The following is a 24091-nucleotide window of genomic DNA, read 5'->3' as shown; positions in this document are numbered from 1 at the left end:
TAGTAGTTTACTCTGTGACTTTTCCCACATTGGTTTCCAAACCCCATTGTCTCTTCCCATTCCCCTCTATCTTGGAATGCCATGAATTTTCAAAATGTACAGTAATTAGGGGACGACTGGGTGGCTCAGTGGATTGAGAGTCAGACAGAGATAGGAGGTCCTAGGTTCCAATGTGACAGACACTTCCTAGCTGTGTGACCCTGGGCAAGTCATATAATCCCCTTTGCATACCCCTTCCCCTTCTTCTTCCTTGGAACCAATATGCAGTACTGATTCTAAGTTGGAAGGGTTTAAAAAAATGTCTAGTAATCAAAGGCAACAACCCATCATCAAAAGACCTCCTGGCAGAAAATATCCAGAAGAAAATATTCTCCTTTCCCCTCACCTTCCAGAAAAAAATAGCAACAAATGTGTTCTTTGGTCTGCTTGGACAACTTCTGATGAAAGAGGTGAAGTATCAGAAGTCCAGAAAGTCCCACAGGATCCTTAGTGGAAGAGCCTCTAGGTAATGTAAATTCTCAGAATATTGGTCATGAAGCAACTTCTTGGGGGTGGCCAGCTTTGCTGACAACCTTCAGATAAAGTATAAAAAATGCTGACAAGTCCATAGGCAAATGACCCATTATTCATCTTGGAATAGTCTTTGAGATGCCACTTAGCCTTTTTTCTTGCTCTTACATATGTTCTTTTCTTTTTAAATTCTCGTTTTCCTGGAAGCCCAGTCCGAATGGCCATAATTGATGATATTGTGTTTTGCTCTTTACTAGAAATGTTAACTTCAGCTTTCCATTACCCATCTGGTCAACTTTTCCCTTGACTCAAACGATTTCATTTTGACATTTTACCCTGAGTCCTGAGTATGTGAGATGGAGAGGGGTGGGGACCCAAACGAGAGAGGGTGACGTGGAGGGCTAAGCTAGGCCCAGCAGTTTGGAGTTTGCTTCACTGAAGAGTTTCCTGTCTTTTGTCACTCCATTACAGCCTTGGCAGATGGCAAAACTCTCTCCCTATTGTGTTTCTGCGTAAGAAGTTCTCCAGAGGACACACCTGCATCAACCAGTGGACCAGATATTGCTGAAGAGGGAAGAAAAACCAAAAAGACATCTGGAGGTAAGACAGAGAGGAGTCCTCCAGATTAAGGGATCTAAGGAAGTGAGAGAAATAAGAAGGTATCATCATGGTATAGATCTAGAATTAGAAAAACCCTTAAAAGCGATGAAGTTCAACCTCTCTCCCCCATCTTGTATAGATGAGGAAACTGAGAAATGGTGGGGACCCTGGGATGGAGAGGGAGGGTGAGGAATGGGAATTCCTGGAGACTTGAGGACTTTCCAGGTCAGGAAAGGTAAAGAAAGGAATAGAGCTATAGGAAAATAGGGAAGAACTGGAAACTACGTTTGGAGTTCCAGTTCTTGGGAAAAGACGGAAGGAATTAAGACTGAGGAGGAAAGTGACAGAGAAAAAAAGATTTAGATATGGTACGGGAAGGAGAAGGTGTGCACGAATTGAAGATATCAAAAGCAGAGAGGAGAAGAGAGGAGAGGCACCTGCTTCTGTAGCCATTCTTTCTGAATTTTGGAGATGTAGAGTTAATATGCCTCAATGTGTTGAAGACTGATGGATTGAAGTCAAAGGACTCAGGTCCACATCCTAGCCCTGCCTGTTTCATAATATTGAACAAAACACTTTACCTTTCTAGATCTTCAGCTTCCTTTCCTAAAAATGAAGGAGTGTGTAGGATTATAGGTATAGAACTCAAAGGGATCTTAAAGGCTTTCTAACGTAATACTCTCATTTTACAGACAAGAAAATTAAAGAGGGAGCATTGTAAAAGACCTTTAAAAAAATGACCTGTATCTCTATCTTAGTAAAAAATCTGAAACATGATCAAGGACACATGTAAAACCCAGTGGAATTGCGCACTAGCTATGGGAGGGGGTAGGGGGAAGTGGGGGAAAGAACATAATCCTTATAACCAGGGAAAAATATTCTAAATTGACTAATTAAATACAATTTTCAAAACAAAACTCTAAAACAGAAGAGTGGCAAGGGCTAAGCATTCAAAGTGAAGTGACTTGCCCAGGGGCATGTAGCTGAGAAGTATCTGACCGAGATCCTTTTTGAACCCAGGTCCTCCTGACTCCCAGCCTAACCTACAATCCAGCTATCCCTGTAAAAAAGTGACTTTTGACTACATTCTAACAGGTTGTTGGGAGCAGGGCCACGTCATGGTCCTGAGTTCCTTAGATGCCAAACCTTTCTCTTTTTGGACAAGAGGGTTAAGGCCCCTTTAGCTTTAAATTCTGTGAGTTTTAGGCTTCTTCTCCAGCTTTTTCCTACCAAGTAACAGCTTCCCACTTATGTTTCCTAATTCTTTCCTTAAGGTTAATGCTAATTTAGTCTCTGAGGTCCTGCTGCTCCCCAGTTCCCCTCTTGCCTCCCTTTAACAAATTAACTTTAATTTTTTTGTTCCTTTCAAGTTGAAAAATCATTAAGTAGGAATATTTTCATAGATACCAAACAGAAAAAGAGGATTTTACATGAAACTGTGACTCTATCCATTATAGTTTACATTTTTAGAAGAATATAACAAATTCAACACATTAGTTTCAAAGCTGTCATGCTTGTCTGTTTCTCCTTCAGAACCTCATTCTGTTCTCTTCTACGATTGAAAACATGTTAGAATAACTTTTCCTTTTCTCTCTCTTCTCTTCTCTTCTCTTCTCTTCTCTTCTCTTCTCTTCTCTTCTCTTCTCTTCTCTTCTCTTCTCTTCTCTTCTCTTCTCTTCTCTTCTCTTCTCTTCTCTTTCCTTTCCTTTTCTTTGCATCAGATCTCCAGGGCTCCTCTTTCCTTCTAACCCTTTCCTCATTAAAAAGAAATAAATAATACCTTCCCTTCTAACAGATAAGCAAACAAAAGAAAGCCAGGCTTCGGACATTTCTGGAGATATGTCTCCAGCTTTCCCTGCAGTCCCCCACTTCTCTGTTAGCCTGAAGACACCCAGCTTTATCATCAGGCCTGCCTGTCTTTAAAGGGTTAATTCTGAGAGGGAATCTAAGGAGAATCCATGTTCCCTCTGGCAGGGTTCTCTCTCACTCAGTTTAATCAGCTCTTCCCTTTTAAAACGAGGCCAGGACTAGGATTTAATAGCCTAGGGCTTGGGCCTGACCTGAGATGAAGCAAAATTGGGGGTGGGAGGTCCAGAGCAGAGGAGGCAGGAGTTAGAAGGAAGCACTTCATCTTGGGCTCAATTTCCTATGAAACACCAGATTTTTGCTCACCAGACACAACATGGCTGCTCTCGGTCCTACCTGCCAGGGTCAGAAACATTCTAGAATTCTCCCTCCCTCCCTCCCTCTAGAAAAACCACACAAAGAACAGATGGAGAGGGGGTGGGGAGCGGAGATCGGGGAGCGGGAGGGATGGCTTTCTTGAGTGGAGGAGGTCAATTTGGGGATTATCTTAAGCACAAAATACCTCTGGCTTCAAACAGAGACTCCTTGGGAAAGAGGCCCCTCTGACAGGGTTCTGTGGGCCTCGTGGCTGAGTGAAACCCAGATGGAATGGTTTGGCAGACTTCAGAGAGGCCATGGGCAGGTTAGGGTGGGAGGAGGAAGAAGCTGCTCTCTGCTCTGCTCCTCTGGGGTCTAGGGAGGGGATGGAGGTGGGTGTCAGAGGCAAAGGAGAGGATGGCAGAGGTTGCAGCAACCAGACCACAAAGATCCCTTCAGAGGGTCGTGGTCTCTAGGAAGTTCACCTGACTCAAACCAGTAAGGGGGAGCCTAGGGCACATCCCAGGGTAGGGGTCATGGTGAGAGATGAAAGGACCTCTGAGACCATATACGGATACTGTGGTGAAGCTGTGCCCTCTTCCTCTCCCCTAAACCCTGAGCCCCCCTCCCAGCCCTGGGGGCTGGGGACAGAGTGTCAGACAGCTCCAGCGCTCTGTGGGTGCAAATGTGTGCCTCTATAAACATTATTTCTTCTATTGCTTTGTGCTCCCTCTGCCACTTTCCATTTTAGTTCCCATTCCCTCTTTGGTTTTTGCCTCTATATTGCATGCTCTTTCTGTCTGTCTCTCTCGGTCTGTCCCTCTCTGTCTCTGTCTCTCTTCCTTCCCTTCCTTCCTTTCTCTGTCTCTCTCTGATCTATGCCTCTCTTCCCCTTCTGTCTCTCTCTGCCTCTGTCTCTAGTCTCCCCTTCCCTTGCGCTCTCTCTTCCTCATCTCTTCCTTCTTTCTCTCTCTCTCTGCTTCTGTCTCCTTCTCCCTCCTCTCTCTCTCCTTCTCTTCCTTCCTCTCTCTGTCTCTCTGTCTCCCTCTCCCCTCCATCCCTCCCTTTCTCTCTCCCTTCCTCTCTTTCTTCTTCCCTTCCTTTTTCTCTTCTCTCTCCCTCCCTTCTTTCCTCTCTCTGTCTCCTCCCTCCCTGTCTCTGCCTCTATCTTTGTCTCTTTGTCCTCTCTCTGTCTGTCTTCCCCTTCTCTCTTCCTCTCCCTGTCTCTCTTTCTGTCTGTCTCCCTCTCCCTCCTTTCCTCCCTCTCTCCCTCCATCTCTCTCTGTTTCTCTCTGGCTCTCTCCCTCTTCCCCTCTCTGTCTCTGTCTCCCTCTTCCTCTGTCTCTCTCCCCCTCCCGTTCTTTCTCTTAATCTCCATTGTTCTTGGCCTGTGTGAGTGGTGGGGCTCGTGTCTATGCATTGTGTGATCTATGTACATCTCTTGTTCTAATGAGCTGCTCTGGGACTCTCTCTCTCTCTCCCCAGACTTCCGTGCTTCCTCTCTCCATCTGTCTTTCCCCCTTTGTTCCAGCGTGCCCCTCCCTCTGTGGCGGCCCCTGGCCTCTACCCCTTAGGCCCCTCTCTGAGTCCTGCAGTGTTGTGGCTCGCTGGCTCCGGTTGGTTTTTTGCAGCTCGAAGACCTGTTTCACATCAAAGCTTATCGAAGGCTCGGTCCCGGCTAGGGAGCAGGATGGTGTTTACAGACAAGAGAAGGGAAGAACAGAGAGCGAGTGACAGCAGGAGATGGGGGTGCTGGGGCTTAGAGCTAGGCTGGGAGGAGCAGCCTGTGGAAGCTGGAGACCGAAACGGGGCCGCCGAGCCTCTGGATCAGCCTCCGGAAGGCCAGCTCTGGGCAGACCCCCTCAGGGCCGGGCGGAGAGGTGGAGACCCTGGCTAGGTCCGCCCAGGCTCCCGTGAGCACCTCTCCGCAGGGCTGAGGAGCGCTGGGGCACAGGATGTGGCGTTTGTCTCCATGGTGGCTGGAGACGGCGAGAATCAAAGGCCTCTCTCTGGGGCCTCCCAGGCTCAGCGGAAATGTGAGCTGCGGGCCCTCCGCAGAGGCAAACAAGCAGCTGGAGATCCTCAGCCCTGGTGAGCCCTGGGCCCAGAGGTGGCCGCGAGCAGAAGAGCCTCCACGCAGATCCAAGCAGGAAGGGGCCTGTGCTGGGAGAGCTGCAACCCCCCCCCCCCCCATCCCACCTGAGAAGGCGGGAGGATTGGGGTGGAAAGCCAGAAAGGCTTCCTCCCTCCCCCACAAGCTGTCTAGCAGCTACCAGCCAGCCTTCTCCGTCCATCCCGCCCCAGGCCTCACTCTCAGCCTAGACCAATTTTACAAATGACCTACTTCCAGCTCTTCGCTTGCCAATGCTCATTTGGTGTCTACAATGTGCAAGCCTTTGGGTGCTTACACGCTCGACCTCCCGGGCACGGAAGCGCTGGGCTGCTTCTTTCTTTCTTTACGTGAGGATTGATAGCTTTTGTTTTTAGATCACCCCCCTTTCCCAGCGTCTCTCCCCCACCCCAACTTAAAGTAAACAAACAAAAAGGAAAGGAAATAAAGCCGTTTAGGAAAAGTGGCCAGTTAGTTCATCAGCACTACGTACAGGAGTCCTCCCTGGGCAAAGAGGGCAGGGAGCTATCCGGCCTATCTTTTCTTTGAGGCTGAGCTTTATCCAGATAATTGCACAGCAATAAGTTTCGTTTCTTTTTGGGGGGGGGGGGTTCTTTCCATTTACATTGTTGTAGTCATTGGTCTTTGCTTTCTCCATTGTGCTTGCTTTGTTTGCATCAGTTCACTGGCTTTCCATACTTCTCTGTATTCTTCACTTTCTTACCATGTAATAATGCCCCATTATATTCAGTACCTCAGTTTGTTTAAACAAGGGGCAGCTTAGTGGCTCAGTGAATAGAGAGCCAATTTTAAATTTCTACATTTCACATTCAAATGCATCAAATAGTCCTATTATGGGAAATGCTTAATCTTCCTTTTCTTTCTTTTTTCTCCTCTAAGAAAGGCAGGGGGCAGCTGGGTGGCTCAGTGGATGGAGAGCCAGGCCTAGAGATGGGAGGTCCTAGGTTCAAATCTAGCCTCAGACACTTCCCAGCTGTGTGACCCTGGGCAAGTCACTTGACCCCCATTGCCTAGCCCTTACCACTCTTCTGCCTTGAAGCCAATACACAGTATTGACTCCAAGACGGAAGGTAAGGGTTTAAAGAAAAAAAAAGGGAAAAAAAGATGGAAAGGCAAAGGCTAGCAAATGGATCAAGTGACTGGACCAGGGTCACACAGCTTGGAAGTATCTGAGGCCATATTTGAACCCAGGTCCACCCAACTAGGTTCTAGGCTCAAATCTCATTTCGGATATCTCCTAGCTGTATGACGACAAGTCACCTAACCTCAACTGCCTGGCCCTCACCACTCTTCTGCCTTGGAATGACATTTAGCATCTATTCTAAGACAGAAGGTAAGGGTTTAAAAAGAGAAAATAATCACTTGTTCAACCTTGCCTCTGTTACTGTCCATCTACTTTGTTTCCAGTAAGGGGGGTGGAGAGGATGGATGAGAAGATGCATGGTGCTTGAGTCCTTTAATGCCAGCAGTGTCAGATGCCTAAGTCACCTTTGTCCACTCCCACTTTGCCCTGCTTGTAGGTTATAGGGCAGAGTGTTCTCTTGCTAAGTTTTTCTCTAGGTTCATATGTAGTCTAGCAGGTCAGAGTCGGTCAATGGCCACGCACTTTAAATCAAGATCACCTAGAATCAAACTAAGGGAAAGCAGGGCACAGCAGAACTTGAGGCAAGGAGAAGAGGGGTGATTCAGGTCCATTATCCTTCTCTATCCTCTAGTTGGTGGGGAGGGGGAAACAGGAAAGCCGGAGAAATGACAAGTGGGTTAGGTATCTTTTTTTTTTTTACAGAGCACAGCAGCTGGGGTTCTCTGGGAGATCAGTTTCACTTCTGTAGCCCTCTGTTTTGGGTGGCATGAGGGCCAATGCATCTGTCCTGATTCCTTTGGGCTTGGCACAGAAAATCATGACCCATACTTCCTCCTTCTTTGACTCCCTTCACGACTTTTCTGTGGAAGGAAATCCCCTCAAGGTCAAAAGTCGACCACCACAAACTTGGGGAATTCTCAGTAACCGCTACACCATTCTGGCTACATATATGCCAAAGTTTCATGATATGATCAGTTCATTTTTTCAGTTTCCTCTTCAACCCAGCTGGCTGTCTCCATCCCTTAGCACCTTCTCAGAGAAGTGTGAAGGAAATGGTTTACATAAAATTATATAATTTAGAGCTTAAAATGATTTTCTATATCATCTGCTCTAATCTTCATTTTCACAGATAAGGATTTGAAGTTCAAAAAATTCAGTAACTTGGCCAAAGTCACACAGGTAAAATAGTAGCAAGCTAGGATTTGAACCCATATCCTGTATGAACAAATCTAGTTCTTCTTCTATCACACACACACACACACTGGCCCTCCATGTGCTCAGTGTTTGTTCATAAATCATGATGAAAGTCCAGTGTGAAAGGGAATTCTTTATTCCTTTTGTCTGTTTTGAGTTAATCAATCAAGAACTAAAAGTACCCCTACTTAACACTTAGTAAACCATTTTAATATCTCTACCTTGTTGTAAATAAAAGCTGCTAACAGTCATTTTGAATTAAGGGCTAATATTTTATAATTGGCGACCACAATCTTTTTTAACTCATAAACATTTTGTCAAACCAACTTTTTACCCTTTACAAGAGCATTCTTGAGGCACCAAGATCTACAGAACAATCAGAAACCCATTTCTCCTATTCTAAAGTTTGGAAACAGGAAACCACTAATTCCCCCTCTTCTTTCTATTTCCTTGTCTCCCCCCCCCCCCAGGGTTCATACTACTTCTTTCCTAGAACTGAGGAAGTTGGGGGAGGTGAAATGCAGGGGGTTTGGGGGGAGGGGTGGTGGGAGGATGTAGAAGACACTGAGGGAGTGGAAAATGGGGTCAGATGGCAGGGATCCTTTCTCTTAGGATACAGATCTGGCTCTGGGTGTGTTTGTCCACTTCAGTTTATCGGCTGCTGAATTTATCTGCTTAAAATGCCATTCACTATCAATCAAAACCTGTCTTTTATTTTTATTTATTTAAAAATATTTTTCCATGTCTCCATGATTCATTTTCTTTCTCTTCCCTCTTCCCACCCCCCTCCCAGAGCTGACAAGCAATTCTGCTGGGTTGTACAAATGTAATCCCTTGATACCCAAATCTGTCTTTTAGCTAGTCTTGTTTAACTCTTTGGCAGGGGTAGACTTTGCGTGTTTGTTCATTGGGATGTATCTGCTACGACAAAGCAAATAAGAATAAAACTATTTTTTTTCTTTTTTTTTAAATTTTATAGTATTTTATTTGTTCATTTCCATGCATTTTTCATTAAAGACAAAGATCATTTTCTTTTCCTCCCCCCCACCCCCCGTGGCCGACGCGTGATTCCACTGGTATCATATGTGTTCTTGACTTGAACCCATTGCCATGTTGTTAGTATTTGCATCAGAGTGTTCGCTCCGAGTCTTTCCTCTGTCATGTCCCCTCAGCCATTGTAGTCAGGCAGTTGCTTTTCCTCGGTGTTTCTATTCCCTCAGTTTGTCCTCTGCTTTTGGATAAAAACTATTTTTATAAAGAAGAAAAGCTCATCTTTAAACATTTCTTTTAAATTATGAGCATTTATTTTTTCAGCCTCCTAACCCCTTCCCCCAAAAGACAAAAACCAAAATCAGAACCTGTAGCACAAACATGTACTGTTAAACAAAACACATTTCCTCATTGGCCAGGTCTAAAAATGTATGTGTCGGTCTACATTGCTGACAGAGGGTGGGTAGTAGGCTTTGTCCTTGGGAATCACCATTGGTCCTCGCATTGGATAGATTCCTTACATCTGTTTTTCTTTATAATATTTTTCTAGAAATTGTTCTTGTTCAGCCTTCAGTAAATAATTATACTAGCCAGCATTTATATAGCACTTTCAGGTTTACCAATATTATTTCATTTTTATCCTCACAACAGAACTGGGAGGGGGTGCTATCATGATCTCCAGTTTAGAGCTACAATAACGGAGACAGGCAGAGGTTACGTGAGTGCCCAGGATCACCTAGCTAATGACGAAGTGAAGTGTTTGGGTCCAGGGCTCTATCCACTGTGCCACCCAACTGCCTTTCACAGTGTATACAAGTACAGCATTCCAAAATTTATCCAAAGCCATTCCTTTTTTCATTTCTTCTGGCATTTCATTACATTCATCTATATTTCCCCAAACATTTCCCAATGGGGAATTTCCCTTCAGTTTCTAATTCTTTGTAACCACAACTAGAACTACTATAAATGTTTTTTATACATTTGTATCCTTTAAGAACAATTAATCTTCCTAAAGAACAGTTTTGTTTTTTTCTTACTTACTCCAATACCTTCAATGGCTCCCTACTGGGAATGTTTGTTTATTATAGGATAAAAACCGAATCCTTAGTGTGTCGTTCAATGCCCACCATAATATGACTGAAATCTCCCTCTCCAGTCTTATTTCTTGTTTCAGCCTCTCTCCAGCCAGACTTACATCTTCATTGTTCGTACAAATATTACATTTGTATTCACTCTCTGCCTCTTTGTACATGCCCGTGTAAAACACTTTGTAAATCTTTTAAGGGAGAGGTGAGGCTGGGGCTGTGATTTCTTTGGCACCGGGGACTTCCAGGGGAGGAAAATCCTTCCACCAGTTCCTCTTTGTTCTGGGAGGTTAAAGGATGGATGCAGGATGACCCAGCTATGTCTTTCTGACTATGAGGCCAGTTCTCTCTCCTTTGTCACATGGCTTGTATTTACCTCCTGTCTTAGCATCAAAACAAGATTTAAGCCCTCACCTTCCCTCTTAGAATCAGTACTGTGTATTGGCTCCAAGGCAGAAGAGTGGTAAGGGCTAGGCAATGGGGGTCAAGTGACTTGCCCAGGGTCACACAGCTGGGAAGTGTCTGAGGCCAGATTTGAACCCAGGTTCTCTAAGCTCCTGGTACTTGCCACCCAGCTGCCCCTGGCTTTGTTACTGCTGGTGCTGCCACCTGGAATGTCTTCTGCCTCCTAGCCATAAAATTAAAATTCCATTTTCTCTGGTAGGCCTGCCCTGTTCTCTTCAGCCCTTGGTCATCTCTTTCTCCTTTGAACTTCCATTTTATCTTAATGCCTTTGCATTACTCATGATCATTTATTGCATATGGTATGAAGCTGGAACTGAACAACAGAGTACCTCAAAAGATTTCCATAGGGAAGGGAGACAGGCCAGATTTATAAGATAGAATTTTATTAATAAAGAGAAATTTAAAGATGAGTTTTTAAAAAATCACTTGGATGGCCGTTGGGTAGCTCAGTGGATGGAGAGCCAGGCCTAGAGACGAGAGGTCCTTGGTTCAAATCTGCCCTCAGATTCTTCCTAATGGGTGACCCTAGGCAAGTCACTTCACCCCCATGGCCCAATCCTTACCAAAGGCAAAAGGTGTAAAAACAAAACAAAACAAAACAAAACAAAAAGACACTTGGAGGGCAGCCAGGTGGCTCAGGGGATAGAGAGCCAAGGCCTTGGGTTCAAATTTGACCTCAGACAGTTCTTAGCTATGTGATCCTGGACAAGTTACTTAATCCCAGTTGCCCAGTATTTGTCACTCTTCTGCCTTGGAACCAATACCTACTATTGCTTCTAAGATAGAAGGTAAGAGTTTAACAAGAAAACCATTCACCAAACTTAGGATAGAGAGACTTGGCTAGACAACAATTTTAGATGAAAAAAAAAATTGAGGTTTTGGAGGGTAGCAAACTTAGGCTATATTAAAAACAACAACAACACACATAAAGGAATAGCTAGAGCTTTGTGGATAGAGTAGTGCTAGTTTTAGAGATAGAAGGCCCTGGGTTCAAATCTGGCCTCAGACACGTTCTAGATGTATGACCCTGGGCAAGTCACTTAACTTTAATTGCCTAGACCTTACTGCTCTTCTGCTTGGAATTGATACCTAGTATTGATTCCCAAATCAGAAAGTAAGGGTTAAAAAAAAGGAATGAAAGAAACATAGGGTCTGGAAAGAGGAAGGTGATAGGCACTTTGTACCCTGGCCTGGTCAAAAAAAAATCATTTAGTTAGTCAATAAGCATTTACTAAGTGATGCTTATGTGCTTGGCGAGGCAGCTAGATGGCTCAGTTGGTAGAACACTGGGACTAGAGTCAAGAAGACCCGAGTTCAAATCTGATATTAGATTCTTATTAGTTGTGTGTGCCTTAATCCAGCAGAGAAGGAAATGGCAAACCCTTCCAGTATCTTTGCCAAGAAAACCCCCTGGACAGGATGCTCCATTGGCTCAGGACGAGGTGGACACACCTGAATGACAACATGCTGGGCACTGTGCTAAGCCCTGGAGAAACAAATCCAAATGGTCTCTGACCTCCAGGAGATCCTGTTCAAATGAAGGAGATCCCATGTAGTTAGCTATAGATCTTGTTTTCCATCATGGGCAGACCTTTTTGACTTAATCCCATTTTTTGGAAAGTACAAATATTTAATCTATGGTTCTGTGCCTGAGAAACAATGGAGGAGTAAAAGCTGCCTCCTCCTAAGCTCCTGAAGTAAAACTTGGCACTTTTTTGGTATCCTGATTCAATGACTCAATGGCCTCCCCATAGTGGGCGTGCCACGGAACAGTCGTGGACTGACTGACTTCTCTTGAATCTACAGCATCCCAAAGAAGAGCCCTCCTTCCTCCAGCTTTCTGTCGGGCTTGTCCTAGACTTTCTTCCCACTCTGGCACCTCCCAGCGGAGCCTGAGGCTCTTCGGGTCCTTGACAAGGCCAGGATGTCTAGGGGAGCTGCTCTGGCAATGTTGCTCCTGGCCCTGCAGTTGGGTGAGTGACCATTCTTGAGTGTGGGGGCCAGGGTGGCAGAGGAGCTGGGTCTTATGATGGGTCGGGGGAGGAAACAAAATTCAGGCCCTTACCTACTCTTCTCTGTCTCTGGGATCCAGTTTTGTTGCCTGCTATGACTAGAGGAAAGGAGTCAGTCCTGGGCCAGGTTGGGGGTACTGTTGAATTGCCTTGTAAAGCTTCAAGGAAAGAAAGAATGGACTTTGCCTGGAAACAACAGAACCAAGATTTGATTCTCAAGAGCTTCCAGAAAGGTTTATCAAGAATGATGTGGGGTAAGTGTAGCCCGTGGCCTTGGGTCCCCCCAAACTTTGACCTTCTGCAGAAATCTAACCACCAAAAGGCGACTTCCTCTTTTAGCTCATGATCCCAACTTCAAGTTTCTCTAGGAAAATCTACAAATATAATTAATGAACAGGTTTCTCTAATTGTGGGCAGCGAGCTCAGTGCAATACGTGCATATCGTGGGGCAGCCCGTTGGCACAGTGGACAGAGAGTCAGACCCAGACTGCTCTCTGAGTTTTCAGGATAGTGTTTTCCTTGGTTCTCCTCCTATCTATCTGACTATTCCTCAGTCTCCATTGCTTGGGGACATGATTGATATCACATCAGGCTCTAACTATGGACTTTTTGTAACCACATTTGGGAGTTTTCTTGGCAAAGATTTTGCCACTTTCTCTGGCTCATGTATACAGATGAAGAAACGATGGCCAACAAGTGACTTGCCTAAGGTCACACAGTTAGTGTCTGAGGTCAGATTTGAACTCATGAAGAGTCTTCCTGACTCCAAGTCTGGTGCTCTAGCCAATGTGCCATCTAGCTGCCCTAATTACAACCCCCAAGATTTTCTACTCAGCACTTTTATTATGTCTTTTCATACACACTCACAGTGATTTCATCAGCTCTGAGAGGGTTTAATTATCTTCCCTATATTGCTGACTTATCAGTCTTCATATATAATGACAGTTTGTCTATGGAGCTCAAGCCCTGTACCACCAACATCCTAGTGACTTATCCTAGTGACTTTTTTTTTAAGCCCTTCCCTTCCCTCTTAGAATCAGTACTGTGTATTGGCTCCAAGGCAGAAGAGTGAGGGCTAGGCAATGGAGGTCAAGTGACTTGCCCAGGGTCATGCAGCTGGGAAGTGTCTGAGGCCAGATTTGAAACCAGGACCTCCCATCTCTAGGCCTGACTCTCAGTCCACTGAGCCACCCAGCTGCCCTCTTCCTAGAGACTTTTAACCCCAAATGTCCCAAACAAACCCAGATTGTAGGCTTGCCAGCTCTGAGAGGGAGAAGAGGAGGGAGGGAGGGTAGGACACAATTTGGATCATATAACTTCATAAAACTTATGTTATTCCATGTAATTGGTAAAATAAAATATCTTTATAACCAAATGTCCCAAAACACAACTCCTTATCTTCCCCCAAACCATTCCTTATTTTGAACTTCCTCTTTCTATTGAGAAGACCACCATTTTTCTAACCCTCCAAGTTTGTAATTGCAGCACTTCTTTCAACTCCTCTTTCTCCTTATCCTAAATAGCCAAAGGCTGCCAAAGCTTGCCATTTCTTCCTCTTCATGGCATGATTCCGATGAGCCTTTCTCTTCACTCACACAGCTCCTATTTAGTTCAGGTTCTCATTCTCCCTTACCTAGATGGTAAGAGCTTTCCAGGGTACTAGGTGGTACAATGGATGGAGTGTTGGGCTGGGAGTCAGGAAGACTCATCTTTCTGAGTTCAAATCTGACTGGTCTCAGGCACTTCCTAGTGGGGTGACCCTTGGCAAGTCACTTCACTCTGTTTGCCTCAGTTTCCTCATCTGTAAGATAAACTGGAGAAGAAAATGGCAAAGCACTCCAATATTTCTGCCATGAAGAAGAGCTGGACAATGACTGAACAACAAGGAAGCAGCATTCTAGTCTGTCTCTGGGTCTCAGGTCTCCCTAGAACCCATTTATCTTGCACATAGCTGCCCAAGCAAGCTTCCCTAAGACTTCCATAAGTCCCTTCAATCTATGGTACTTCCCTGCTTGATGAACTCCCTCATGCTCCTAGGATAAAATAGAAACTCCTTTGTCTTTCAAGGCCCTTCACAAGTTGGTTCCAACTTATCTTTCCAGTCTTACTAGACATTACTTCTCTTCCTCCATGCTATTGTCCAACCAAACTAGACTCTTCTCTGTTTCTCACACATGGCACTCTATTCTCCCATCTCCGAATCTTTGTACTAACTGGGCCCCAGATCAGGAAGCCACCCAGAATGTCTTCCAGAATCCCTAACTTCCTTTAAGACACAACTCCAGCACTGCCTTCTTTAGGATGCCTTTTCTGATCTGCCCAGAGGTTAGTGCTTGTGGTCTCCCTCCCTAATGATCTTGTATTGATCAACCTTTTGTTTATTTACCTGCCATCTCCCTCCACACCACAATGTAAGCTCCTTGAGATCAGGGACTGTTTCATTTTTGGTTTTGTATATCAATGCCTAGGTCAGTGCCTGACATAAAGTAGGTGCTTAATAAATATTTATTGGTTGGTCAATTGACTGACTTAGTAAGTAGAAGTCAGTGAACAGAACTGATCTCTTTATTAATTGGTAATTGAGGAAAGACACAGTTTGATCATTTTGAGCATTAATCTTTCTTGTTTTAAATATATGTATAGAAGCCTAGAAAGACTTTTTTTTTTACTGACCCCAGATAGTTCCTTTGCCTTTTTTTTTTTTGCGTTTGCCTTTTTATCATTAAAAACCATCCAGAAAATTCACATTAGTTGGATTCTGGTTAATCATAGTTTATATTCTCATATACAAATATATATGTATATATGTCTTTGAAACCTTTACCTTCTGTCTTAGAATCAATATGAAGCATTGGTTCCAAGGCAGAAGAGTGATAAAGGTTAGGCAACTGGGGTTAAGGGACTTGCCCAGGGTGAGGCATCTAGGAAGTGTCTGAGGTCACATTTGAACCCAAATCCTCCCATCTCCAGTCCTAGCTCTCTATGCACTGAGCCACCTACCTGCCCCTTGTATATGTATATATATTTTTAAACCCTTACTTTCCATCTTAGAATCCACACTGTGTATTAGTTCCAAGGCAGAAGAGTGGTAAGGGCTAGGCAATGGAGGATAAATGACTTGCCCAGGGTCACACAGCTGGGAAGTGTCTGAGGCCAGATTTGAACCTAGGACCTCCCATCTCTAGGCCTGGCTCTCAATCCACTGAGCTACCCCTTTGGTCCCTTGTATAGATATTTCTGACAGGACCTATGATTGCATTACCATTTTGAGTTCCTAGTGAAGAACTTTCTCGACAGTGGAGGTGGATGTCTGCTCTGTAACATCTAGTTTTGGGGAGTTACCTGGGATGTTAAGGTGTTTAGTGACTTGTCTAAGTCACATAGCCAGTATGTATCAGAGGCAATAATTAAACTCAGTTCTTCCTCACTTGGAGGCCTGTTCTCTACCCACTATACGACCCTGACTCTCATTTAACATATTCAAAAATTATAAAATAATAAATTAAAGGCAATTTTTCTTGTGATCAAACTGTTAACATATGTAAATTTTGGGTAGAAGATATAATATAAAGTAAAGTCTTTACTAGGCACTGTGGAGAGACATTTAGAAAAAAGGAGAGTGGGAACTTAAGAGAGTCTTGTGGAGTTATATTCCTGTTCATATCATTCTATTCCTTGAAATAACTGGTAACAACACAAACCAAAAACCTCTCTGACTAACTTAGCCTGGTTCACATTGCATCATTACTCTGAGTCACCTCGTATATATTTCTATAGCTTCCCATGACAACAACTTCAAGGAATTCTCCTACTTAATTCGTTATACTAGAATGGAATCAAGCTGAATCTTGCTTGAAATGTAGGAGTGTTGAGTGAAAGTTTACAAGTTTCATTAGAGAGATCTTTTCTTTATTGTGATGGAATTTCATAGAAATTTCAGGTCGGAGCTGATCGTTCCTTGTCCAGTCACTTTAATGTCTCAGGGTGCTACATAGATGTCTAAATATCATCTGAAGAGTAGTTCCTTGCTGGGAACCCCCTCCCTAAATGGAGGAAGTTGTAAATTCAACTTTTTAAAAAACCTTTCACAGCTAGAAAAGCACTTAAAAGGGTCATTGGACTAGATGGTTTCTCAGATCCCTTCTAGTTTTGCTGTTGTGATCCTAAGGTGACAAAGATAATCGGATACTTGCCCACCTCCATCAGCCATCTACTGTATTAGAACCAGGTCATAGGCTCAACAGCGTGTATTTTCCATGGAATATTTACAGGCTTGCCAGGAGATCCCTTCCTACTGGCCAACCAGTGCCCAGACCCAGGAGGACTCAATCTCTTGAATTCATGAAGTTGTTTCCAAGACCAGACACAGCAGGCTCAGGATTGCTCTTTGATGGGGGAAAGAAGTACAAAGCCAGAGAGGCAGATGGGCACTTGGGAGCCAATCTTAGCCTTGTGTAGGCATGTGCTTGTTCTCCCTGCCCCATCACCTTGCAGTCACCATCGTTTGGAGGGGAGGGGAGGAGGGGAAAGAGATCTCCTAACCTTTTCACTGCAAGTTTGAGGGAAATGCTGACTAAGCTCTAAGTGACATCCTCCACAGAGAGGAAGAGAGACAACTTCAGTGGAAGTAGTTTCTTCCTCCAAGTCTACTGTAGGCAGCAACTCTTACCCAGATGGAAATCTTGTTGGGGGTTTTTTTCATAGCCCCTGGTATTAGGGATCATGAAGCCAAACCAGGAACCTTGGGTTACACGTGCCCTGTAGTGAGATGCCAGAACACACGTGTCACTAGAAGGGGTCCCAGTGCGTGGCTCACTCCATCACTACCACCCCTTTATCACAGGAAACAAGGAGCCAACAGTGAGTCTTGGATTGTAGGTGCCCTTTATTTTTTTAATTGGAAAATTTATTTAATTAATTAATTTAACATATTTTTCTATGGTTATATGATTCATTTTCTTTCCCTCCCCCCTCCCTAAACTGATGAGCAATTCCACTGGGTTTTACATGTGTCATTGATCAAGACCCTTTTTCATATTATTGATATTTGCACTAGGGTTGTAGGTGCCCTTTAGCAAGAGGCCAGAACTTGTGTCTATGCCCCTGGAGCCAGGATGTAAGCCCTATGGGCTTGTTGCTGTTATACTAACATTTTGTATCATATCCTTTTCTGTGTGTATCTTCCACCAAACTCTAAGTTCCAGGAGATGGAACTATGTATCATTGAATCTTGTCTCCTCCAGAGCGTTGCATAATTCTCTTCTCTTTAGTCATCCAGGTGCTGCTACAAGGGATAGAGAGCTGAGTTTGGAATCATAAATAGCTGAGTTCAAATCCAGACTCTCACTAGGCTACGTGACCCTAGGCAAGTCACTTAACCTCTGTCTGCATCAGTTTCCTCCATTTTAAAATGGAGATCATAATAACACCTACCTCCCAACGTGATTGTTGAGTATCAAATAAACTAATATGTGCACAGTGCCTGGTACAGAGCAGGCACTTAATAAATGCATTTTTCCTTTCCTATGTGTAAATATTGAATTGAATTTGAGTGTTTAATTGAGTTCAATTGAATGGAAATCATAGAATGATGAGATTGGAAGATAAATAAATTAAAGATCAGCTACTGAGGAGGAAAATGAGGAGGCAAAGATTTAGTGACTTGCCCAAAGTCACCTGGTCACTACCATCACCATTATGGGTCTTTAATATTTGAGAGGCAGATTCCATTATTATGTCCATTTAGAGATGAGGAACATGCAAGTTCGGAGAAGTTAAATGGCTTGTCCACGGTCATGTAGTTTTTGCCCATTAGTCCACGGGGGCCAAAATTTAATATGTCTAATAAATAATCCCTCATCCATAAAACAACTCTCCAGATACTTAAAAGACAGCTATTATGCTTCTCTGCCACCTCCACTCTCAAGTCTCTTCTTATCCAGGCTAAACATTCTTAGTCCCTTAAATAGATCTTTGTAGAGACATCGAGGTAGCCCAATAGATAGAGTGCCATGTGTGGAGGCAGGAGGACCTGGGTTCAAATTCTGCCTCAGACACTTCCTAGTTGTGTGGCCCTGGGCAAGTCGATTAGCCCTAGTGGTCTAGCCCTTACCACTCTTCTGTCTTAGAATTGCTACTATGCCAGATGGTAAGGGTTTAAAAATATTGATCCTTATATCAGTTGAATCCTTTACCTTGGATTTGAATCCTCCTTACAATACTAGGTGCTTTCTTCCTTTTTTTTTTTCCTATAACAACTTGCTAATGTCTTTCCTAAAACAAGATACCCAGAAGTAATAACATTCTCTGGATGTCATCTGCCTATGGCAGAGTACTTTGGAATGGACCATCGCTTCTCTTATTTGGAATATTATGCCTTTATTGGTGCAGACTAAATTAAAATGAATGTGGCTACATCAGTAAACTCATTAACAATGCCACATCATTAATTCACTCTGGGCCCCATGTTATTTTTCACACAAACTTCTTTCTCCATTTTGTACTAGGACAGTTAATTTTTTGAACCCAAGTCTAGGAGTTTACATTTATCTCTCCTTTGCCCCCCTGAACCCATTATCTTCTGTCTTAGAATCAATACTAAGTATCAGTTCCAAGGCAGAAAATTGGTAAGAACTAGGCAATTAGAGTTAAGTGACTTACCCGGGGTCACACAGCTAGGAAGTGTCTGAGGCTAGATTTGAATATAGGACTTCCCGTCTCCAGGTCTGGTTCTCTGTCTTCTGTGCTACCAACCTGCCCTTTTGTCTCTACTTTTGGGTCCTTGGAAAGTTATCCAATGTCTTAGCTATTTCTCTCAGCTTTATGACATTCACAAACTTTATTGTCATGCCATGAGTATTTTCATACAGGCTGATAAAAACTATTGAATGGAATAAGGCCAACAAAGAGACTTACAGAACTTCATGAGACACTTTCATCCAAGTTATAATTGACAAATGTCAATACTCTGGATTTGGGCCCTCAAAGCAATTCAATTCAATTCAAACAGTTCCCAAAACACTATTTAGCTGTCCCTATCTCTGAATCTCCCCTACAAGAATTAGCTCTCAGAGATAAAGATAGACTATGGTTACAGCATTTCAATGGTCAACAGACCCAATAAATAAATTAGTCTTGTAAGTTAGAATAAAACAAATGAGGTTATTCTCATATGCCTTTTTTTTTTAAACATTAGAGTAGAAATTTATTTTCTTTAAAAAATGTGTTATTATTGGGGGCAGCTGGGTGGCTCAGTGGATTGAGAGTCAAGCCTGGCTTAGGGAGGTCCTGGGTTAAATTTGACCTCAAACACTTCCCAGTTGTGTGATCCTGGGCAAGTCATTTGCCTCCCCCCTCCCCCCCCATTACCTAGCCCTTCCCGCTATTCTCTCATATTGATTTCACGACAGAAGGTAAGGGTTTGCTCTGTGTTTTTGTGTGTGTGTCAGTGTTTTTTTAAATATACCACTTTTCTCCCTGTGCCTCCCACTACCACCATAGAACCTTTCTTCATAACAAAGGAAAACAGCGAAGCAAAATGAACTGAGCACAGCAACTTTGTCCCACGGTAAAGGCACTGTTCTGCCCTGGCCGTTTACCGCCTCCCTCCCAAGCAAAAACCAAAAGCCCGCCTCGATATCTGTCCTTTGGAAGAAATAGTGTACGTTTCACTTCATCTAAATGACAATAGAGCGTCCTCCGGTTTTCATTTATTAAAGAAGAGGATGTGGTTCCCTCCCCCACCTCAGCTGAAGGAGTCTCCGCGAGGTTTCAGGGTAAACAAGAATTGACGCCTCAGCCTCTTTAGGAGGCTTGAATGCATCCTTGACTGGGTTCGGAAAGGAACGCTTTGTTTGGCCAAGCCAGCAGGTTGGTCGTGCCTCCGGGGGTTCCACCTGCCTGAGTCCCGAAGGAGGGGTCGGAGTTCCGGAGCTGGGGGGCCGGCGCACAGGAGATCCCCGCGGCTCGGAGCCTAGAAGAGCAGGAGGTCTGGGGAGAAGAGTGTCCTCAGAACTGGCAGATTCGTAGAAGGCTCGCGGAGAGGAGAGACGGCTGCCCAGGCAGACTTGGATACCTGAGAAAGGAAGCCGCTTCAAAGGGCAGGAAGTCTCCCTCTGTACACTGTTTGTATTTGTGGAAGATCGCCTTCCCCTCCCTCCTCCCCCCCCCCCCCCCCGCCCATTTATGGCGGGAATGTTTTATGACCCGCCGTTCTAGGGGCTTCATTTGAGGAAGGAGCCTTGATAAGAGCTCATTGAATCCGCTGGATTGACAGTTCACAGGAAGCCCATTGGTGGCATCTTGTGAGCTGTGTTGTTGTTATTCAGCCCTATCCAACTCTTCATGACCCCATTTGGGGTTTTCTTGGCAAAGAAACTGGCCATTTTCCTCTCCAGATCACTTTACAGATGAGGAAACTGAGGCCAGTAGGATTAAGTAATTTACCCAGGGTCACAAAGAGATGAAGTATCTGAGGCCAGATTTAAACCATGATTTCCTGCCTCCAGGCCTGGTTTTTAATCCACTGAGCTACCTAGCACATTATTATAGTTATTGTGGATATGATTTTATTTATTTATTATATTATTATATAGAAATATATACGGCTATAGAACACACATTACGTTTATATATATACATATATTATTTGTTTGTATTTAGTTATTTTAGTTATCACTATTATAATGATTGTGGCTAGCATTTTATTTATTGTAATTATATTATTTATATAAATATATATTATTTGTTTATATTTAGTTATTATAGTTATTGTGGATATTATTTAAAATTTTTATTATCTATTTTATAGAATATTTCCATATTATTTATTTTTATTTAGTTGTTTTAGGTATCATTATTATAGTTATTTTAGATATTATTTTCCTGATTCTTCTTTCTTCACCTTATCAATTCACACAAGTCTTCTTATGGTTCTCTGAATTCTACATATTTGTCATTTCTTAAAACCCAACTATATTCCATTGCATTCATATCCCAAGATTTTCAGTCATTTTCAATGAGCATCCATTTTGCTTCATTTTTTCCTCATACAAAAAAAGTGCTACCATACCTAGACTTGTTCTTAATTAAACCATGCTGGCTTCTATTGACCACACTTTCTTTTTTTGAAATTATTTTTATTATTCTTATTTTTAATAAAAACCCTTACCTTCCATCTTGGGATCAATATTGTGTATTGGTTCCAATGCAGAAGAGTGGTAAGGCCTAGGCAATGAGGATTAAGTGACTTGCCTAGAGTCACACAGCTAGGAAGTGTCTGAAACCAGATTTGAACCCAGGACTTCCCATCTCAGGCCTGACTCTCAATCCACTGAGCTACCCAGTTGCCCCCTGACCATATTTTCTAAGTGCTTAAAAATAGATCCTTTCATTTTTCCAGGAATCTCCATCAAGTTCATTGACCTAAAGTTTGGATAACGACCTTCTTTCACTTTTTGGAAGTCCAGACAACTTTAGTCCTGTGACAACTCTCCCATCTTTTCTTTGTACTGCTCCATGATTCCCCGTAGACCACCAACAGATATTCAATAACTACATCTCAGGTTTTTTCAGTATCGTAGGATGTAATTGATCCAGAGTGGGTGACTTGAATTTACTTACTGGAGATAGGTATTCCTTACCTTTGCCTAAATTATTTTAGTTTACAGTTCCTCTGCCAACCATTTTTACTTTATCCTACCTTCTCTGAAGACTATTCTTGCTAAATAAAGCAGAAAGAAAATAGGAATTCTGTCCTCCCTATTTTATATATTATCATCATCCCATCTATACAAAGAAAAGAACCAATATCTCTTATTGGCATTTTACTTTCAAAGCTGTCTTGCTTTCCACATCCACTGAACTCTTTCTATTCTCTTCTGTGCTTTAAAAAAAGTTTCAATGTCTATCCTTCCTTTCTTTTTTTTAAGCAACACTATTACCTAGTTCTTACCCCCTCCCTCCCTCAAACATTTTATTGAAAAACAAGAAAAATAAAACTCTTTTAACCACTAAGCACCTTTCCACCATTTCTTAAGGTGCAGCAATATTCTGTTGTTAATATTCATAATTTTTTCAGCCCTTCCTCAATTGAGAAACACCTTTTGTTTCCAGTTCTTTGTGACAACAAAAATTGCTACTAAACAGTCTGTTTAGACCTCTTTTACACCCTCATCTGAACAATTGGGGACTATATCATCAAAATTACATTCTTTAGTGTCTCCCCTCACTGTTGAACTGTTTTTCCTTTCAGAATCTCAGGCCTTGGAATCCTAATTTTTCTCTTGGAAAATCTCCTTGAAATCTATTCTTTTAAAGTCTCAAGTACACATTTAAAGTCTCCTCGTTAAAGTCTCAAGTTCTATTTTTTTCTCTTTTGAACTCTAAGGTGACATTCCCTCCCAAGATTCCTCTCACTTCCTTTGTCAACTGATTTCTCCTTATTGTCCATGAGTGGGCACAGAATACTTTTTAAGAAACCCCCTGATTTCTCCAAAAGGGATATCCTATTAGCAAGAGAAATATTCTCTAAATAGTGGCTCAGGCACAGGCATACTGAACTGATGGCCCATGTTCGGGTTGCCCTGCCCATGGGTGAAACAGTCCAGTAGAACACAAATACACCCAAAGAGGAAGGTACCTACAAACTCAGACCACCATGACTATTGCACCAAAGATGCTTCATTCCTTCTCTCCCTCATATTTGCTCTCTGTCTGATGACACAGCCATGGAGGCCAGCTGAAGGTCCCTCAACTCAAGCAGTGAAAGTCTTTGTTCTGTGAGAGGACTATGGGTGACCCTAAAGAAGCTGGTGTACTCTTAGGGGTTCTGACAGTGGCTCCTTTCCTGGGCAGTTAGGTGGCACAGTGGCTAGAGCATTGGGCCTCCAGTCAGGAAGACTCACTTTTCTGAGTTCAGATCTGACCTTAGACACTTACTAGCTGTGTGACCCAGGGCCAGTTACTTTTTGTCTCAGTTCCTTCATCTATAAAGTGAACTGGAGGAAGAAGTGGCAAAACACCAGTATCTTGCCAAGGAAACCCAAAATGGCACCAGGAAGAGTCAGAAACAACTGAGCAGCAACAGCAACAAAAGCTGCCTGTCTGTCCTCTTTGTTATGTCAATACTCATTTTTCCAGGCTTTGAGCTAATGGAATGCTGAACTGTCCTTAGTGGGAAGAGAAATCATTGAGAGCTGCTATTAAGGATGGACCTGATTCCCAAGCAACATACCTAGGAAAAGGGGGTTGTCAGAAGTTTCAAAAGCCACAGAGAGGCCAAAGAGAATGAAGATTCTCTCTCTCTTTCTCTGTCTGTGTGTCTTTCTCTCCTTCCCTCCATCTCTCTCTTTTTTCTCTCTCTCCTTCTCTATAAATATATATAATTTCTATATATTAATATATGAATACATATTATACATGCACATACTTTAGTGATGCTTTTTCTTTCTTCATTTCACTATCATCTCTATAAATTATACCACTCTAGTCCCACCCCTAATGACCCTTCCATATAGAGAAGTCATTAAACCTTAATCACCCAACACAATGATGGAGTCTGGCCGCATAGGAAGCATTCCACATCCATAGTCCTCCAACCCCCTAACAAGATGTGGGAGGTATGTTTCATCATGCAGGCCCAAGACTGGTGATTACAATTACTCCACTTCCTTTTAGTATCTTCCCAGGTTTCTTTTTTAAAATTTAAATGAATGTTTGATTGTTCTTTTTTTACATTGCTGTCACTTTCCATTGTTTCTTCCCTACTCCCTTTACCCCCTGAAATAGAACCCTCCCTAGCAACCAAAGCACAGCCAAGCAAAACAAATCTACCTACTGCCCATGTCTGACCATATAG

The 24091-nt window shown here is 43.1% G+C and overlaps 1 protein-coding gene and 1 long non-coding RNA gene across 4 annotated transcripts in view; one reads left to right on the top strand and one right to left on the bottom strand.

Annotated features, from left to right (window-relative positions):
• The first annotated feature begins 919 nt into the window (after positions 1-919).
• Positions 920-24091, top strand: part of CD4 (CD4 molecule) — a 37899-nt gene continuing 14727 nt past the window's right edge. Inside the window, exons 1-3 of one of the 3 annotated variants that reach the window (XM_007503496.3) lie at positions 920-1110; positions 12029-12195; positions 12315-12488. In XM_007503496.3, the coding sequence (XP_007503558.1) occupies positions 12147-12195; positions 12315-12488 (223 nt within the window). In that variant the 5' untranslated portion in view covers positions 920-1110; positions 12029-12146. Of the gene's footprint in view, positions 1111-12028; positions 12196-12314; positions 12489-20234; positions 20358-24091 lie in introns of those variants that run through there. The other 2 variants (NM_001099290.1, XM_007503497.3) reach the window with 2 other exon arrangements.
• LOC103102890 (uncharacterized) overlaps positions 14676-24091 on the bottom strand; it is a 40120-nt gene continuing 30704 nt past the window's right edge. Inside the window, exon 4 of the long non-coding RNA XR_472667.3 lies at positions 14676-20308. This is a non-coding gene — a long non-coding RNA (uncharacterized LOC103102890). The remainder of the gene's footprint in view (positions 20309-24091) is intronic.

Source organism: Monodelphis domestica, chromosome 5, assembly GCF_027887165.1.
Source record: "Monodelphis domestica isolate mMonDom1 chromosome 5, mMonDom1.pri, whole genome shotgun sequence".
NCBI lineage: Eukaryota > Metazoa > Chordata > Mammalia > Didelphimorphia > Didelphidae > Monodelphis > Monodelphis domestica.
Note: the sequence above shows the minus strand (reverse complement) of the source record. Positions and strands in the feature narration are given on the sequence as shown.